This window comes from Lithobates pipiens, unplaced genomic scaffold (assembly GCF_037356315.1).
Source record: "Lithobates pipiens isolate NorthernLeopardFrog02 unplaced genomic scaffold, aLitPip1_a1.2 Scaffold_22, whole genome shotgun sequence".
Classification (NCBI taxonomy): Eukaryota; Metazoa; Chordata; class Amphibia; order Anura; family Ranidae; genus Lithobates; species Lithobates pipiens.
Genome location: NW_027507784.1, coordinates 2,079,439 through 2,099,653, shown reverse-complemented (window position 1 = coordinate 2,099,653; position 20,215 = coordinate 2,079,439). Strand labels below are relative to the sequence as shown.

At 49.5% G+C, this 20,215-nt stretch overlaps 1 protein-coding gene across 1 annotated transcript in view; it reads left to right on the top strand.

The window, feature by feature from the left end:
* LOC144000321 (integrin alpha-M-like) overlaps positions 1 to 20,215 on the top strand; it is a gene marked incomplete at its 5' end in the record, with an annotated part of 147,868 nt that overhangs the window by 68,852 nt on the left and 58,801 nt on the right. Inside the window, 2 exon segments of the mRNA XM_077494059.1 lie at positions 673 to 803; positions 18,217 to 18,371. Coding sequence (XP_077350185.1) covers positions 673 to 803; positions 18,217 to 18,371 — 286 coding nt within the window.

The window sequence follows — 20,215 nt, the reverse complement described above, 5'->3', positions numbered from 1 at the left end:
GATCGGTATAGCGGTGTGTCTGACGGACACACTGCACCACCAATCGCGGCGATGCGTGTCCCCACAGGCGAGCGAGAGCGGCCGTTCTGGGAGGCCCTCATATGACGTCCACCCAGAACGAGAGCCGCGCCGCCCCGGCGTCATTTGACAGCCGGTGGGTGGCAATCGGTTAAAGTAATACAGTATATCATCTATTGTCCCCGTTGACGGGTATTATACATTATAGATGCCAATACTGCTGGGTGTCCCGCATGGATTTGTTTCCCTTTTGCTGGATTTATTATTATACCCTTCTTTAGATTGCAGTAAATTCTCACCCTTCATATTCTAAAAATTGTAGCAGGATGCATTGGCAGAATTTTCTGGATTCATTTCACCTTAGTCAAATTGTAACAAAAAATTCAGAGCTGCCTTGAAATAGGCAAAGATCAGAAACCAGGTAATAAGAAAAACGTGGCCAAGAAGGTTTATTTATCCGAGTGCTGCTTTGGAAATGTGGTGGTTTTTTCATCACCGCAAACCATCGGTAACAAGGTTCTGATGTATTTTCCACTTCTAACTCACCAAAATCTATAATGGACGTCATTGTTGCAGGTTGCTTTATTTTCCTTTGCCCCCCCCCCCCTCCCCCCATCTCTTCCTGATTTCTCTTTCTGTGTCTTCCTTCCACAGAGGGTCACTGGAAGCCTGGTCAGCAGCGGCATAAAGTTTTTCGGGAGGTCGTTAAGCGGGAATGTGGACATGACGGGGGATGGAATTCCAGATGTCACCATCGGGGGTGAAGGCCGAGTTCTTATATTGAAGTAAGAAGGGATTATACTGAGGGCCCCTCACACCAGGTATATTGGGACTGGGTTGGGTACCCTTGCCCAACATCGTCCTCACACAATACATGGCCTACATGGCTTAGAACCCCTATCATGGCAGGTCACACCACTGCACTGAAAACTAAGTGGTATGATGGAATCCACCACATCGCACTGTGGCCAACAGAACTCAATGACATGTCTCTTTGTAATATTTCAGTAAAATTTGCTCAAGATCAGAACATTAGTACTTGTTCTCCCTTTGCACACCAGTGGCTGTCTTCTTTGGAGAAAAGCGAGCTTAGGGGGTTCCTTAGAGTTACCATGATGACCCATGATGACTAGCTAACTTGTGGGTAGGTGCAATGTGGTGCGTGAAGTGATGGAACAGAGTCCGGTTGTAGAAAGAACTTGTATTGAAGAAAAAGGCTCAACTGAATAGACAACCCAGCCGGAGGGCATCACGCCAAGGAGCATTCAGATGCTCCGACAGGGTCTGTCTCAGGGAGTGGAATGTGGTTTAGCAGAAGGAAGGAGTATCCCTAGCCTGTTCCCAGTCATCAGAAACCTCTGCCTACCGCTAGGCACTTTCCCTGACAGACGGGGGATCTGCCCCTAACCTGCCTACTCTCAAGAATGCCAGGAGCCAGGGTCTTAAATAGACTCTGCTACAACTAAGATGTTCACCAGAGTCACATGACCAATCCAGCATCTAATCAGATTGTTGCCCCAGTGACTCAGGAAACCATAGAGGAACCATATGTAAATATAAACAACAGAGGGGGAGATTTGGGACTTTAAATTAAGTACAGTTGAGAACCTCCATCCCGGTAATTAATACGCATATAAAAAGAGAAGTTTGGGACTTTAAATGAAGCACTTGGATAGTAAACGACAAAGATATTTCATTGGACCATATTAATTTATTTAATTGAATGTTCAAAGGAACTACTCATTATAAATAAGTCCAATTGATGATATATATAAATAACGATACAGAAAAAACATAGTATATGACATAATGTATAGTATCCACATGTAATCATACATAACAGTAATAGATAGGTTAGTTAAGTAATATGGCAGAATAGTGCCCATGACAGCATGTCCGACATCGACACATGTATGCACATGATAGAAAAGCATCCCATAAATATAAACAAAGTTAAATTTGTAATAAATGGTCAAGGACTTCTAAATAAGTAATTAGGAACTTATGAATGTGGTTCCGTATACAGGTATAGCCCGAGCATCAAAATACAAAGCTCGACGCGTTTCGTGGGTATCTCCCCACTCATCAGGAGCAGATGCTACCACAGAGTTTCTATAAAAAATAAAATAAAATAAAAATGATACAAATAATATACTGACCAATAAATTAAGATAGTAAGTACATAAAACTATGTTATGGATAGATAGTTTGGTTAGGGCAGACTCACCAGTCCAGGCGTCAAATGCAACGCACAGCGGTGGGCGCCGGGCGGGCCAGGGACAAAACTCACTATGCGGGCACTGAGGCGGCAAATAAATGGATACGATATCTGGCACAGAAGAAGTGTATCAGCATGAGAAAGTGTGCTGAAATGGTGTTAATACTAAGAAAAGTAAAAGTGAAAAAGAAATCAGTCCACAGCAAACTTCACAAGATGATGCACACAGAGCAGAGTGATAATGAGTAGTGGCTATGCAAAAATGGCTGACATATTAAGAACAGAAAAAGTATGGGAGGGTTGGAAAGGATGTGTGTGTGGGAGTGTGAGTGCATGGGATATGGTAAATGTGAGAATGAAGAGTAAGGTAAGTGTAGGTGATAATAAACAATGAGGGGTAATTAATTAGCGATAAGCAAAGGATATGTCAGTGAGGATAGAAAGAAAGAAAGAAAAATGAATGAGAAGAGTAGACAAGTATGTACCATGATAACGATCCTGGAACAACAGCCGGCTGACCAGACAACTGGTGTGTTCAGGCCCCATGCAGAGAATGGCCTGACAAGCAGCCATCCCCGGTTACTTAACTAACCTATCTATTACTGTTATGTATGATTACATGTGGATACTATACATTATGTCATATACTATGTTTTTTCTGTATCGTTATTTATATATATCATCAATTGGACTTATTTATAATGAGTAGTTCCTTTGAACATTCAATTAAATAAATGAATATGGTCCAATGAAATATCTTTGTCGTTTACTTGACCCGTGTAGCCCAGATGTACACTCTGCTGAAATAGCCCCTTCACTCCTACCCCTTTTCCCTTAATAATAGACCACACAGTTCTCGTGGAGTAAACTGGCCACAACAGCCTTTATTAAACCAACCAAAATAAAACTCCAAATTACTTTAATAATAAATAACATTAAATAACATATAACCAAGAAACAACATGTTTTACCAGATTGATTGGTCAGTGACGGAGCTAAACTCCTTCTTACCATATACCTATAAATATATATATTCATATATATCTATATACACCCAGGGGGCACTGCGGGACTTTTTCATAACCTCATAGGCCTCCAGCTGTACCGCTCGGAGACAACCACCGTTCCCGCAGTGCAACAACACCAGTATTCATCAAAACTTTTGATGTACCCACCGGAGGGGCCATCTACCGACGAGCCCCCCACCCACTTTTTCCACCTCTATAACTGCTACCGTCACTGACCAATAAATAACTACCGCCACAGCCTGAAAGGGTGAAACCTCATCCTTGATGGCACCTCCACACCCGCAGGGCCGCCTGAATGCCCTCCTGAAGCCCCAAAGACCAAAGGTCAATGCCCACATCCGTAAGATGGACCCCATCCTCCCTTAAATAAAGGCCAACGTTGACCTCCAATTCTCTATGGCGAATCACCATCCCCCCTTCTTTCGCCAAAAACCTCCCGACCACCTTATTGACTCTAATCCGTGCCTTATTGAGTCTGTACACAGACCGGGCCATGCGCCAAGTCGTCCGCGCCACCATGTCCGACCACAGCAGCAACGTGTCCGGGAAAGCTGTGCGCAGGTATACCAGGTCCGCCTTGATATCCGCGATCAGGTCCCTGACCGTTCGGACACCCAGGTCGTTACCTCCTGCATGCATGACCAACACATCCGGCGGCCTGTCCAAACCAACATATCTTTCCACTTCTGGGACCACCCTGCCCCACATCATACCCGGCCTACCCAGCCACCGGATGGTCGCCTCCCTCCCGGAGATCCCCAACTGTCTCCCACCTGGTCTGGCATCCCCTCTCCTGGCCCCCCAGCACACATACGAATGCCCCAGGATCCAGACGAGGCGCGGAGGCCCTCCATCTGAAACAACAGAACAGAACATAGCAATCACTCACCAACCATCGAACAAAAAACCCCTTTTTTTTTTTTTTTTTTTTTAATTTATTCACAAACCAACTGCGGTCTAACATAAGTACGGAATCGTTTGGATTCCCACCTCCCCAGCCTCCGCACGTCCGCTTCATCCAACCCGCGTCTAGCGGCCTCCGTGGCCGCCCCGATACGGAAGGAGTGGGAAGCGTACGCTGTACTATCCAAACCCAACCCTTGCAAGCATTTTCACAGTACCGCCACAAACTGGTATTTCGACAAGAAAGACCCATCCGCATGAACCAATAAAGGACCACCCCCTGCCGGCCTTTCCCGCACAAAACCTCCAACCGCCCGAACAGGGCATGCCACACAGCCCGGCAACGCATACAACGACAGACGATCCCCCACTCCTCGTTGGTCTGTTTTCGACCTCCTCAACAGCACTGATACTGTATCGTCGAACACCGCTACATCCTGAGCCAATAAACCACCCCCAACCGCCTTGGAAGGGCTCACCAATTCCCCGATCCTGAAAGCCCCAAAAAACGCCAGCGAAAAAGCCGCCAAAAACAACAACCTTTCAAAGCGCGATGAACACACCAATCCCAATTGTGCGCACAACGCCAAAAGATTCACGAAAGTAATAGGCCGCCGCGCATCCTGACTTTTATGCTCCAACCGATATCCCTTGACAGCCTGTTTCACCCAAAAATCCTTCGTCCAATCCACCATCCCCCGCAGCTTGAACCAAAACGCCAACCCTGTCAATTTTCTATTTATGGACGAAACCGACTTCCCCTCCTCCATGTTCCTGGTCACCCAATACAACACCAAAAGCCTCAGCTCGCGCTCCTCACCTCCGACCTCCGCCTCCCGGACCAAAGCCAGCCATTCCAACCATACCTTAGTATAAGCCGACCATGTGGCCGCACTTAAGGACCGCCGGATCCATCCTGCGGCGATTCCAATGCCAACTCCCAAATCCAGCCCGGGCAGGGGACTCCCTCCTCCTTCGCGTCCGGCGCCAGAGTCCTGAACCTGTCCCACTGGAACCGAGACAAAGAATCAGCCAGGGCATTATCAACCCCCGGGATATGCACAGCATAAAGCAAAATGTTCAACTGCAAGCATCACAACACCAACTGCCGCATCAGCCGTACGACGGGTTGTGAAGACGCCGACATGCTGTTGATCACCTGCACAACCCCCATATTATCGCAATTGAGCCGCAATTTCAAGTTCCGGCAAGCCTGCCCCCACAGTTCCAAGGCCAGCACCACCGGAAAAAGTTCCAGCAGCACCAAATTCTTAAGGAAACCCGCCTCCACCCAAGATCGCGGCCACGGCTCCACGCTCCAGTGCCCTTGAAAGAATGCTCCGTATCCTTTGGATCCCGCGGCGTCAGTAACCAATTCCACGTCGAAGTTGCTCACTGGGCCCGACATCCACACTGACTTGCCATTGTACTCGGTCAGGAATCGATACCACACCAAAAGGTCTTCCCTATGCTCCCTAGTCAATCTAATGAAGTGTGTAGGCGACCGCACCCCAGCCGTGGCCGCCGACAGCCTGCGACAAAATATCCTCCCCATGGGAATGATCCTACACGCAAAATTCAATTTTCCTAACAACGATTGCAAAGCACGCAACCGAACCTTCTTACAACCGTGAATCTCCCGAATTTCCCTCTGCAAGTCCCTGAGCTTCCCCTCCGGCAATCTGCACTCCATCGCCATGGAGTCAATCACTATGCCCAAGAAGCTCAGCTCTGTACGCGGGCCCTCCGTCTTATCAGCTGCCAAAGGCACCCGAAATCTCTCCGCAATGTGCTGCAACGCGGACAGCAAAATCGCACACACATAGGAAGAAGGAGGGCCCACACAGAGAAAATCATCCAAGTAGTGGATGACGGAGTCAACACCTGCCACGTCCCGAACCACCCACTCTAAAAAGGAGCTAAACGCCTCAAACATCACGCAGGAAACGGAACAACCCATCGGTAAACATCTATTTATGGTGTGAAGCCCTCTGACCGATACGGTTAAGGATGACAAACAAGGTTAACATAAACTCGCTTACTTGAAATGGACCTGAAAGTGTGCCCTGGTCTGACGTACGGTATACCAAAATAAGGGGGCAAAAACATTCAGGTAGGGGTTGCATTTTATTGATCCAAGTTTGTTACTGGGTGAGCTCGACAAAGGCCTGGGTCATCTCCGCTTGCGGATTGGGTATGTAGCGGGCGAAACAGGTGGACCTCCATCCGCCCAACTTCTTGATAATGTGAGTAGGACAGAGGTGAAGGACACCCGGGAGTATCCTGACACGTTCCACCGGGCAGCGTTCAGAGGTTTAGTGAGAAATGGCAGAAGAGGACTAACTCCTGGTTGATCAGCCAAAAAGGGTCGACAGGCGTGTGAGAATGGCGACCGGGTACCAGCGGTTGTTGGACTTATAGAGGTGTATGTCCGAACCCGAGCCAAGCTGCTGCGTCTTGGAGACTGCTAAGTGTAAGACGAAATGGTCTTCGTATCGGACCAGGTGGTGCTTGCACAGCATGCGTGCTGTGAGGCTACAACAAGTAAACTCGCTTGGCCGTAAGAAGCCGTAGAAGGCCAGGTGTATGGCTGCTTGTAAATGACACTAATGTGGAGACCGAAAAGGTGAAGTGGCCAGGAAATCTGACATATTTCTAAACGTCTCCTGTGATAGGCAGTCGTTTTGGTGCCGGCCATCGGCTGGCGCTTTCTGGATACCGCGCATAACAGCCCGAACGGCGTGGTAAAATAGGAAGGGTACGGTAGGGTCCTGGAGGGACGTGAAATGTTGTACACCGGTCAGGTATAGCCGGATCGTATTAAAGGATAACGCCAACTGCGAGTGGCAGTAGGAAATGAAGGCTGTGACTTGCTTGACACGGGACGTCTCTGTACTGTGATACGTGATGAAGTTGGTTAAAGGCCCTCCAGGCTGATTGATAGGCCTTGAGGGTATTGCGGGAAAGGGAGTGATCAAATGAGTTGGGTAGCCGCTAGGAGGTGAGGGGCTAATCCAGGGTCAGTTGAGAACAGTCCGGGATAGCTGCTGATGTTGGTCCGGCTCCGGGTACCTGAACGAAAACGAGACAAGGTTAAAAGCGGGAGAGGGCGTCCGCTGCCTGATTGAACTTACCGGGGATAAAGGAAGAATGGATGTTGAACTGAAACAACAACAACAAGAGCTGGACCAGTCGACGTAGGAAGTACATAACCAGCAGAGAGGGCGCCTTGGCGCAGCCAGGAATTGCCAGTAACTGGGGAGGCCAGGGAGCTGCGAGCCAGAGGTGGCCAAAAAATCAGCCGCAAGCCCGTGGAGGCCGCTGCGTCGGTCATCACCTGGGGAGAAAGGGAAGACACGGAGGGAATGAACAGGGAGACGTCATTCCCAGACGATAGGAATTCCTCCCGCATAGCAAGGACTGCTATTGCCGCGGGAACCCGGCTGAGGACTTGCTCTGGATCCTGTGAGAGGGACAGTAAGACCAATAGGCGTGACACGAAGGCGCGACCCCTGAGGGATGATGTGCATAGCGACGCTCGACATGCCGTGAAGGGACTGTAGGTGTCTTTTGGATGACTAAACTGGGGAATATGCGAGGATATTATATGTCCGTAAAGATGGTAGTTGTAATGGGCGAGCATTGGCCGATGGCTATGGGCTGATGCCTCTGGACGCCTCGTAGTGGGGATCTTGCTGTATGGGCCGTAACAACAGATGGCTCTCCGAGCATTGTAAGGATAAGAAATGTTGAACGCTGGCTAGAAATAGCCTGGGCGTGCTACAGGAAGAAGCCAGTCGCGTGTGTCAACATGATCCTGGTGCGGACGGAAGTTGAACTCAACTGTCCCAAGGAAGAGACGGACAGACAGGCAACAGTGAGTGGCTTGTAAGAAAAGCCACAGGAGACGAGTGGCCAATTAAGTGCTGCTGAAAATGACGTGTAGCCAGTTAGCGTGCCACTGAGAACGTGCTTGCAACAAATGATTGCAAGAAGTTATGCTAAGTCGCGAGCCTTGGCATGACTAAAGGTTGTGTTTGAACGTGTGCTTGCGACAATTGCCCGGGAGTTTGTCACTGGAGATGTGTACGTAGTGACTGTGAGCAATTCGTGTTACCGCATGTGCACTGCGAAGACTGCGGGAGTTGTGCTTGCATGTATGTTTGGACGCGTGCTTGCGATGGTTGCAAGATGTTACCCAGGATGCGTGCTTGCCATGATTGCAAGATGTTATGCTAGGATGCGTGCCTGCAACGATTGCAAGGATTTACAGTAGGCTTCATGGGTAGCCAGGCCGGAAAAGACAGAAGTCCATCCGGTCCAACCACAAATCAAAATAATAAGGTATCACACCACCCGACACCCCAATTCTACGCCCGCAGCTGATCCAGAGGAAGGCAAAAAACCCCAACAGAGCATAGCCCAATTTGCTACAGTAGGGGAAAAAATTCCTTCCTGCCCCCTTCGAGAGGCAATCGGATTTTCCCTGGATCAACTATGCCTATAAGTATAAGTACCCTGTAATACAACGAACATTTAGGAAGGTATCCAGGCTTTCCCCAAAGCAACCTACTGAGCAGCCAGAAGTGCCTGCCAGCAATGATTGCCATAAGTTGTGCCTGGACATCAGCTTGCAATGATTGCAAGAGGCCTATGCTTGAATGCGTGCTTGCCATGATTGCAAGAGGTCTACGCTCGAATGCGTGCTTGCAATGATCGCTAGAGGTCTATGCTTGAATGCGTGCTTGCAACGATTGAAAGAGGTCTATGCTCGAATGCGTGCTTGCAATGATTGCAAGAGGTTTATGCTCGAATGCGTGCTTGCAACGACTGCAAGAGGTCTATGCTCGAACGCGTGCTTGTAATGAGTGCAAGAGGTCTATGCTCGAATGCGTGCTTGTAACGAGTGCAAGAGGTCTAGGCTCGAATGCGTGCTTGCAACGACTGCAAGAGGTCTACGTTCGAATGCGTGCTTGCAATGAGTGCGAGAGGTCTACAATGATTGCGATTAGTCTATATCTGGATGTGTGCTTGCAACGATTGCAAGAAGTCTACGCTTGGATGAGTATTTACGACGATTGCACGAAGTCTGCGCTTGTATGTGGAGAAAAACAACGAAACACGCCTAAACGAAGCTGTGTTCTTCCCTTTTGAGGCAACTTTATAATGAAATGAGGCCGAGGAGCAAGGCCCCCCTGGTAGGCATCCAAACCTTGAAAAATCAACTGGACCCAAACCGGGGAGCGGCATGTGACAGTGAGATGAGAGAACCTGCCATGACAGAGATCCGGATCGCCATGCCACAACTTGCGACTGAGCACGAAACGGATTCTGGAGCATGTACTGAAATGAGGCCATTCCTGGGGCACGCCGAGACGAATTTGGTACACCGATGTGACTATTCGTACCGGAACGTGATAGGTGAAATGAAATGAAAACCCATGACAAAGACAAGAATCAGAGGACGAGCCCTTGAACCAAACGGGTGAATCCTGTCCTTGGAGCATGTACTGAAATGAGGCCATTCCTGGGGCACGCCGGGATGAATTTGGTACACAGATGTGACTATTCGTACCGGAACGTGATAGGTGAAATGAAATGAAACCCATGACAAAGACAAGAATCAGAGGACGAGCCCTTGAACCAAACAGATGAATCCTGTCCTTGGAGCATGTACTGAAATGAGGCGTAACAGCTGGGCGCACCGGAACGAATCGGTGCATAAATAAATGCAACAGGATTCGAATCGGAGCGTAATAAGTGACCGAAATGATATGCCATGACAGAGATAAGATTCAACGACTGGACTGATGGTTACAACAAAGAATCCGACTCTGGAGCATGTACTGAAATGAGGCGTAGCAGCTGGGCACACCAGAACAAATCGGTGCATAAAAGAATGCGACAGGATTCGAATTGGAGCGTAATAAGTGACAGAAATGATATCCCATGACAGAGACAAGATTCAACGACTGGACTGATGGTAACAATAAAGAATCCGTCTCTGGAGCATGTACTGAAATGAGGCGTAGCAGCTGGGCACACCGGAACGAATCGGTGCATAAAGAATGCGACAGGATTCGAATTGGAGTGTAATAAGTGACAGAAATGATATCCCATGACAGAGACAGGATTCAACGACTGGACTGTAGGTTACAAAGAATCCGTCTCCGGAGCATGTACCGAAATGAGGCGTAGCAGCTGGGCACACCAAGACGAATCGGTGCATAAAAGAATGCGACAGGATTCGAATTGGAGCGTAATAAGTGACAGAAATGATATGCCATGACAAAGACAAGAATCAGGGACCGTGCGTGAACCTGCGAGTGATTCAGTCTCTGGAGCATGTACAGAAATGAGGCCAAACCCTGGGGCACTTCAAAGCGAATCGGTGCACCAGAGGTGCGACAGGATTCGCGCCGGAGCGCGACTAGTGACAGAAATGATTCGAAACGGAAGAAATGACTGGGACTGAAATGACTTGGAATGAAATGAAATGAAATACATAACATAACTGCATGAATGAAGAGATATATTCGAATTGAAGCAGACCAAGCGAAACGTGCGGACTGCTTGCCTTATCGTAGCAAGCAGTCGGCTGTGAGTCGAACGATTCGACCGATACTAATAGAAATGCTCGGGCAGTCGAACGGTTTCGAATGCCGTACCTGCGAATGAATCGCCTGACGTGGCGTAATCGAACGTGTCGAAAGGTGATAACGACTACATCGAAAGTAGAAAACAGTGACATGCGTACGAGGGCCACAGAAAACATTCGATTTGAAAGCAGCGAGCGGCTCGTGAGTACAGGGAATGTTGACGGTACATCGAAATACATGAATTGAAAAAGGGGGTGCCGAAGCCCTACCTGCGACAGCCAGCCCGACGTGCAACGACAAATTCGATGGGTACGACGACACTCCGACGGCGAAACCGACGGACGCTGATGAACGAGAAGACGAGTTGTCAAGACGGGGACGAAAAATGCGGGAACTGACGAACAGGCTCACTGCGTCTGGTCTGGATAGTCGGCCCTTGATACCTGACGTATCAGGTATCGCGCACCGGAACCGACGAGGAAGACAGGCGAACGGGCTGATTATATACTCCACCGGGCTCCTCCCATAATTTCAGGCCACCATACTGGCCTTTCTATCTACATAAAATCGATCCTGCCAACAACAACCCAGCAAATGAAAACTATCAGGGTGAACCGGCAAAAGTCGAAACGCAGATTCCACGTCAGACTTCGCCATCAACGCCCCACGACCGTAACGCCTAACCCAGCGGACCGCCGCATCAAACGACGTATAGGACACCGTACAAGCCTCCGGGTCAATGAAGTCATTAACCGACCCCCCCTTCGGGAATGACAAGTGGTGAATCAACCGAAACTTGTAGGGCTCCTTTTTGGGAACCACACCCAACGGCGACACCACCAACTCGGCTAACGGTCTCATCGCAAAAGGCCCCGCCATTCTCCCCAAGGCCACCTCCTTAGCCAGCTTCTCAGAAACCACCGCTGGGTGCTCCAAAGCCGACTTCAAATTCCTCGCCAGCGGGGGCACCACCGACAACGCACACGGGATCTTAAACCCATGCCGAAAACCGGCGTAGAGCAACCCCGCTGCCGCCCTATCCGGGTACCTATTTAGGAAAGGAACCATCCTTTCCCACATCACCGGCGTCGTCCCTCTTGTGCGAAGGCTCTCCGGCACGTTTTCCCTTTTTAAAACACCGCGCGAGTGCGTGTCCTCCCCCGCAGCCCGAACACTCGTGTTTGAACTTGCAGGCACCACCAAACTTGCAGGAGCCCTCGTTGAACTGCCAGCACACTCCCCATTTTTTTCCGGCCGACAGTCCCGAAGAGTGGCTACTCCCGGCCCCCCCTTGAAATGGCCGATCAGGGGTCCTCGCCGATGCCATTAGCCTCATCCAGAGGCTAATGTCCTTGTGGTCCCAACGCAAGGCCGGTCGCACCGCCCTGCGTTGACGGAACTGCTCGTCGTAGCGAAGCCACGCCGTGCCACCATAAACCCGATAGGCCTCCCCCACCGCGTCCATGTAACAAAATAAGGCCGAACAATGTTCGGGACTCTTTTCCCCGATGACGCTTGCCAAAATAGCGAACGCTTGGAGCCAGTTAGCAAACGTGCGCGGGATTAAACGGTACCGACGCTTCTCCTCATCCTCTTTCTTCGTATCATCAGGCTTAACCCTATCCAGGTTGAACTTTTCCAGGGGCAACAAGGAGAAAATTTCCACATACTCCCCCTTCCAGATTTTTTCCCTCACCTCCTGTTTTAAATGCGCCCCCAATGGTCCCTCGAAGCATACATATACCTCGCACCGAGCCGCATCGGCGATCCTCACAATGTCCGACCTCGCCGTCTTCTCCGTGCCGGGCGAATCCGCCGTACTCACCTTATCCGAAACACCCGGCGCCGGACTGCCCACGGGAATCGTCCCCGGCACCTCACTGAGCACCCCGTCGGCGACCCCCGTAGTCGCACCGCCGACCTGTTCCACGCAGTCGACACCTCGCCCCACCACGGGATCCAGAACCGGGCTACCAGCAAAACGGCCCACCAGAACCCGCAAACCTTCCAACAGTTCGTGCATCTGACCCCGCGCCACCCCATCGGGCCCACTCCCGCCCCGCGTCTGGGCAGAGGTAGCCAGCGGCGGCACGGGAGTCCCCTTCACTCCCCCCCCCCCGACACAGAATCCAACAAACCCTTCAAAGCAGTAGTGAAATTAACATTGTCGGTCGACTTACCGGGCTGACTGGGCGGTCTCCCCACAGCCGCTGTTCGGACCTCCCTGGACGTGATCGGTCGACTGGGCTCCTCCTCCTCCTCCGACAGCTCCCCCTCCGATCTGCTCGCACGGGCCAAGTCCTCCGCACACGGCGACCCCCCTGGCGAGGGGCCCCTGGAAGGCGGGCTGCTCCATGCCCCTTGCTGACCGTCAGCTGCCCCCCCGCTGTCCAGCGGGACCGGCTGTCTCTCGGCTCTTCTGGCAGGCGGGCCGATCCGGGCACCGCTCCTGCTCCGTGATGCCCGCCCCCGGTCACTTGACAGTCTTCGCCCCCCCCTCCGGACTGGCCCTACCCCCGCCCGCTCGGCCCCCAGCGGCTGTCCCAGCGCTTCTCCTTCCGTCAGCCCCCCGCGACCCGTGCAGGGCTGCCGGGGGGATCGTCACTGGTGGACCCCTGGCCGCAAAGGCACCCTTCCTGGCCGTGCCAGGAGGAGCCCGTTTGCCCGCCCCCCTCGTCTCCTGTAGGGCTGCTGGTGGGGTAACTCCGGTCCTGCCTGGGACATCCGCGGCCGTGCGTCCATGTACACGAGCCGTGCGGGGGGTCCTGCCGTCCACCCCCCCCGCTACGTGCAGAGCGGCCGGGGGAGACACCCCCGCGGAAGCCCCCTTGCTGACGGCCACCCTTCCGGCAGCCGCAGGGCACCTGACCCTCCGTCTGGAAGCCCCCCCAGGCCCCTGCAGGGCTGCAGCAGTCAAACCCACGTTGTATCTGGTCCCGCTCGGGCCTGGCAAAGGCCCGCCATGTAAGTCCGTGGCCCCGCCCCCTCCCGCCTGTCCGCGGCCTGCAGGCCGCCCAAACCCCTCCACATGCAGTGGCTGGCTCCTCTTCGCAGGGGGGGAGGAGTGCTCCCCCCGTGGGCTCCTGGACAGTCTTGAAGGCCCCCCCACAGTCCCAGGTGAATACCTTGTCGGCGGCCTGGAGATCCGCCCACGTGCCGCCGGTCTGCCGCCGTCCGAGCCTCCTGGTCGCTCCTCCTGGTCCACGGACCCGTCCAACGCTGCCGCCACCTGCCGATGCAGCCAGTCCGGTCCCCGGGTCGAAACCGCCGCTCGAAGTTGCCCCAAAAGCGCCTCCACGTCCGCCATGGCCGCACGAGAACAAAACGAGGAGCAGTGAAAAAACTGCCTCCCCGTGTCTTCCTCCTTCCGCACTGCCCGTTCCCCGGCTCCGCCCCCTTCCTTTAAATGGCCGCTCCCCTTCCTTCGGCCCCGCCTCTACATTCAAATCCCACCCCTTCGTGTGTCACTAGACACACGGTCATGCCCGGCCCTCCTCTATCCTTCCCCGTAGTCTGTCCCGCTCCGGTCCTCTCTATCCAAGTGCTTCATTTAAAGTCCCAAATCTCCCCCTCTGTTGTTTATATTTACATATATACCGGGATGGAAGCACTTGGATAAAATGGTTTGGTAGTGTTCCCCTACCTTCCCTGTGTCAAAACTGTCAATATAGTGTTTTTCTTAATACTGAATTGTTTGTATTTACATATATTTATTATATTCTTTCATTCATGCACACACTGTATAATGACAGCATTTACCGACACTGTTTAATATGCCGTAGATGGATATTCAGTTATTAAGGTTCGACGTATACCCACTGGCTGGCCTATTGTGCTCCGTGTGAGGCGATTGGGAGGTTGGGCGGTACTTGGTCTTTTCTTTCTTGTGGGCACTGTGATGCGCCAGCGGGTCCTCCCCTCCTCCCCTTTCGTTTTGATTGGGAGGTTCGGGCGGACTCCACTCTGCGCATCAACGCCATGTTACCTACGCCGCGCGTGTAACGTTCGTTTGAACGACATCACGCCGGCGTTTTTGGTCTCTCCATTCTCCGTGTCTCCGGGAAGGGAGGGGGTTTACGTGCCTGTCGCTGGTTGATGACCGGGGCTGGGCGCGGCCCCTCCCACCCGGTCTCACGCACATGGCGTTGGCGGCATATTTAAACCCCCTTCGGGGATGGCTGCTTGTCAGGCCATTCTCTGCATGGGGCCTGAACACACCAGTTGTCTGGTCAGCCGGCTGTTGTTCCAGGATCGTTATCATGGTACATACTTGTCTACTCTTCTCATTCATTTTTCTTTCTTTCTTTCTATCCTCACTGACATATCCTTTGCTTATCGCTAATTAATTACCCCTCATTGTTTATTATCACCTACACTTACCTTACTCTTCATTCTCACATTTACCATATCCCATGCACTCACACTCCCACACACACATCCTTTCCAACCCTCCCATACTTTTTCTGTTCTTAATATGTCAGCCATTTTTGCATAGCCACTACTCATTATCACTCTGCTCTGTGTGCATCATCTTGTGAAGTTTGCTGTGGACTGATTTCTTTTTCACTTTTACTTTTCTTAGTATTAACACCATTTCAGCACACTTTCTCATGCTGATACACTTCTTTTGTGCCAGATATCGTATCCATTTATTTGCTGCCTCAGTGCCCGCATAGTGAGTTTTGTCCCTGGCCCGCCCGGCACCCACCGCTGTGCGTTGCATTTGACGCCTGGACTGGTGAGTCTGCCCTAACCAAACTATCTATCCATAACATAGTTTTATGAATTTACTATCTTAATTTATTGGTCAGTATATTATTTGTATCATTTTTATTTTATTTTTTATAGAAACTCTGTGGTAGCATCTGCTCCTGATGAGTGGGGAGATACCCACGAAACGCGTCGAGCTTTGTATTTTGATGCTCGGGCTATACCTGTATACGAAACCACATTCATAAGTTCCTAATTACTTATTTAGAAGTCCTTGACCATTTATTACAAATTTAACTTTGTTTATATTTATGGGATGCTTTTCTATCATGTGCATACATGTGTCGATGTCGGACATGCTGTCATGGGCACTATTCTGCCATATTACTTAACTAACCTATCTATTACTGTTATGTATGATTACATGTGGATACTATACATTATGTCATATACTATGTTTTTTCTGTATCGTTATTTATATATATCATCAATTGGACTTATTTATAATGAGTAGTTCTTTTGAACATTCAATTAAATAAATTAATATGGTCCAATGAAATATCTTTGTCGTTTACTATCCAAGTGCTTCATTTAAAGTCCCAAACTTCCCTTTTTATGTGCGTATTAATTACCGGGATGGAGGTTCTCAACTGTACTTCATTTAAAGTCCCAAACTTCCCTTTTTATATGCATAGAGGAACCATGTTCTTCATGACTTCCTCTCCCTCTGCATTGCTGCTGCTGTTGAGCGCCACCTGCAGGGGAGACAGCAGATGGCACCTGCCTACAAACACAGGAGTCAGAAGACTTTCTCACCGGTGCACCTGTTATCATTTTTTGGATTAACCTTGAGTAGAAGGTCTTTCCCCTCAGGCTTAGGCCTGTCATTGTAGATATCAAAGTCCTGCTGCCTGAAGATGGCTACACATGTTTAATTGTGAGGCGTGGGACAGGGTATGGAGCTGTCCTGCCTGGAATGGAAGAAGCTATACCAAACCTGGAGAACCAGGGAGAAGGATCTCTGCTAGAGGAGTTGTTCTGGATGAGAGGCTGGAGACATTACAGAAGACTGGTAACCCCCATGGAGAATGAGAATGGAGCCTTCTACTCACCAGCCAAAGTCCTACTCAGTTACAGAAACCCTGGACTCGGCTTAAAACCTCTTATTCTATAAAGCTGGGAGTGGAGCCTGTGCACAACTGTGCTCTTGGTATCTGATTCCCTAAACCCTCTCTCCTCTCTGTATCGATGGTCGCCAAATAAATACAACTTTTTGTCAAAGTTATTGATGCCCAAGGTCTTACATCTCTCATTATTTGCCATGTGCTCAGCCTCGGGGTGAAATATTCCTACCCCCACCCCCCATGTCTCTGGGGATCCTTAATATGTCCCTGGAGGTCAGGGGGTGCTACAGATTCACAGAATGGATGAAATAGAAGCAGGGAGATCCTTGCACGGCAGGTTTTTAGATACAATTTCTACTCCAGCGAGGAGAACAGTGATCAGTACAGCAATGACATCACCAAATCTTGACCCTAAACCCTCTCTCCTCTCTGTATCGATGGCCGCCAAATAAATAACTTTTTGTCAAAGTTATTGACGCCCAAGGTCTTACATGTCTCATTATTTGCCAGGTGCTCAGCCTCGGGGCTAAATATTCTTCCCCCCCCATGTCTCTGGGGATCCTTAATATGTCCCTGGAGGTCAGGGGGTGCTACAGATTCACAGAACGGATGAAACTGAAGCAGGGAGATCCTTGCACGGCAGGTTTTTAGATACAATTTCTACTCCAGCGAGGAGAACAGTGATCAGTACAGCAATGACATCACCAAATCTTGACCCTAAACCCTCTCTCCTCTCTGTATCGATGGCCGCCAAATAAATACAACTTTTTGTCAAAGTTATTGACGCCCAAGGTCTTACATCTCTCATTATTTGCCATGTGCTCGGCCTTGGGGTGAAATATTCCTCCCCCCCCCATGTCTCTGGGAATCCTTAATATGTCCCTGGAGGTCAGGGGGTGCTACAGATTCACAGAATGGATGAAACTGAAGCAGGGAGATCCTTGCACGGCAGGTTTTTAGATACAATTTCTACTCCAGCAAGGAGAACAGTGATCAGTACAGCAATGACATCACCAAATCTTGACCCTAAACCCTCTCTCCTCTCTGTATCGATGGCCGCCAAATAAATACAACTTTTTGTCAAAGTTATTGACGCCCAAGGTCTTACATGTCTCATTATTCGCCATGTGCTTGGCCTCGGGGTGAAATATTCCCCCCCCCCCCCATGTCTCTGGGAATCCTTAATATGTCCCTGGAGGTCAGGGGGTGCTACAGATTCACGGAATGGATGAAACAGAAGCAGGGAGATCCTTGCACGGCAGGTCTTTAGATACAATGTCTACTCCAGCGAGGAGAACAGTGATCAGTACAGCAATGACATTAGATGATCTCACACTGCGCATATACTGCTATAAGGATATAGATCAGGAGAGCCTAGGAAGTCCAGGAAGAGTGGTGAATTTTCAGAGTAATAATAACATGAATGAATGAATAATTTGCACAATGTGAACTGAATCGCCTCAAGGCGCTGGACACATTCCTAGATGTCCAATATAATACAGCAAATCTTCACTGTTTCCATTCAGATCCACTCTAAATGTTTGATGTCACATATTCCAGTAATATTGTCACCTGACACATTGTGATCAGTTTCTCCTTCTGACCCCTCCTTGTAGATCTCGCCCGGTGATTGGTGTGTCCGTGTCCATGACATTCAATCCTCCAAAAATTTCACTTTCTTCCTATGAATGTTCAGTCTCGGAAAGAAAAGAAGTTGCGACAACAGTGACCTTGTGCTTCACCCATGAAATTAAGAGCCCAAAAGCCAAAGGTAAGTGTTACTGGTATAGGTGGGGATTGAAGGGGGGGAAACATGATGCAGATTTTAGAGCACCCTCTAGGGGTCTGTATGTCAGACAGTATAGTCAGCATCTTGGTCAGAACACTAAAAATGGGTTACAGGATATTTAAAAAGTATACTGCTTTTTTGCTAATAGTTTTTTTCCAAGCACTGTCTACTTTATAATCTTCCTTTGAGGTAAGAAGAACAGTAACTCCAAATCACAGAGTACATACAGTTGCAATAAAAAGTATGTGAACCCTTTCCGAATGATATGGATTTCTGCACAAATTGGTCATAAAATGTGATCCCGATCTTCATCTAAGTGACCACAATAGACAATCACAGTCTGCTTAAACTAATAAAACAAAAACATTAAATGTTACCATGTTTTTATTGAACACACCATTCACAGTGCAGGTGGAAAAAGTATGTGAGCCCCTAGACCAGGGATATGCAATTAGCGGACCTCTAGCTGTTGCAGAACTACAAGTCCCATGAGGCATAGCAAGACTCTTACAGCCACAAGCATGACACCCAGAGGCAGAGGCATGATGGGACTTGTAGTTTTGCAACAGCTGGAGGTCCACTAATTACATACCCCTGCCCTAGACTAATGAGATCTCCAAGAGCTAATTGAAGTGAGGTGTCAGCCAACTGGAGTCCAATCAATGAGATGAGATTGGAGGTGTTGGTTACAGCTGCCCTGCCCTATAAAAAAAACACACACACCAGTTCTGGGTTTGCTTTTGACAAGAAGCATTGCCTGATGTGAATGATGCCTCGCACAAAAGAGCTCTCAGAAGACCTACAATTAAGAATTGTTGACTTGCATAAAGCTGGAAAGGGTTATAAAAGTATCTCCAAAAGCCTTGCTGTTCATCGGTCTACGGTAAGACAAATTGTCTATAAATGCAGAAAGTTCAGCACTGCTGCTACTCTCCCTAGGAGGGGGGCGTCCTGTAAAGATGACTGCAAGAGCACAGCGCAGACTGCTCAATGAGGGGAAGAAGAATCCTAGAGTGTCAGCTAAAGACTTACAAAAGTCTCTGGTATAGGCTAACGTCCCTGTTAGTGAATCTATGATACGTAAAACACTAAACAAGAATGGATTTCATGGGAGGATACCACAGAGGAAGCCACTGCTGTCCGAAAAATACATTGCTGCACGTTTACAGTTTGCACAAGAGCACCTGGATGTTCCACAGCAGTACTGGCAAAATATTCTGTGGAGAGATGAAACCAAAGTTGAGTTGTTTGGCAAGAGGCACAGCACACCAACATCAAAACCATCCCAACTGTGAAGTATGGTGGTGGGTGCATCATGGCTTGGGGCTGCTTTGCTGAGTCAGGGCCTGGACGGATTGCTATCATCGAAAGAAAAATGAATTTCCAAGTCTATCAAGACATTTTCCAGGAGAACTTAAGGCCATCTGTCCACCAGCTGAAGCTCAACAGAAGATGGGTGTTGCAGCAGGACAACGTCCCAAAGCATAGAAGTAAATCAACAACAGAATGGCTTAAACAGAAGAAAATACACCTTCTGGAGTGGCCCAGTCAGAATCCCGACCTCAACCCGATTGAGATGCTGTGGCATGACCTCAAGAAAGTGATTCACACCAGACATCCCAAGAATATTGCTGAACTGAAACAGTTCTGTAAAGAGGAATGGTCAATAATTGCTCCTGACCGTTGTGACACGTCTGATCTGCAACTACAGGAAACGTTTGGTTGAAGTTATTCCTGACAAAGGAGGTTCAACCAGTTATTAAATCCAAGGGTTCACATACTTTTTCCACCTGCACTGTGAATGGTGTGTTCAATAAAAACCTGGT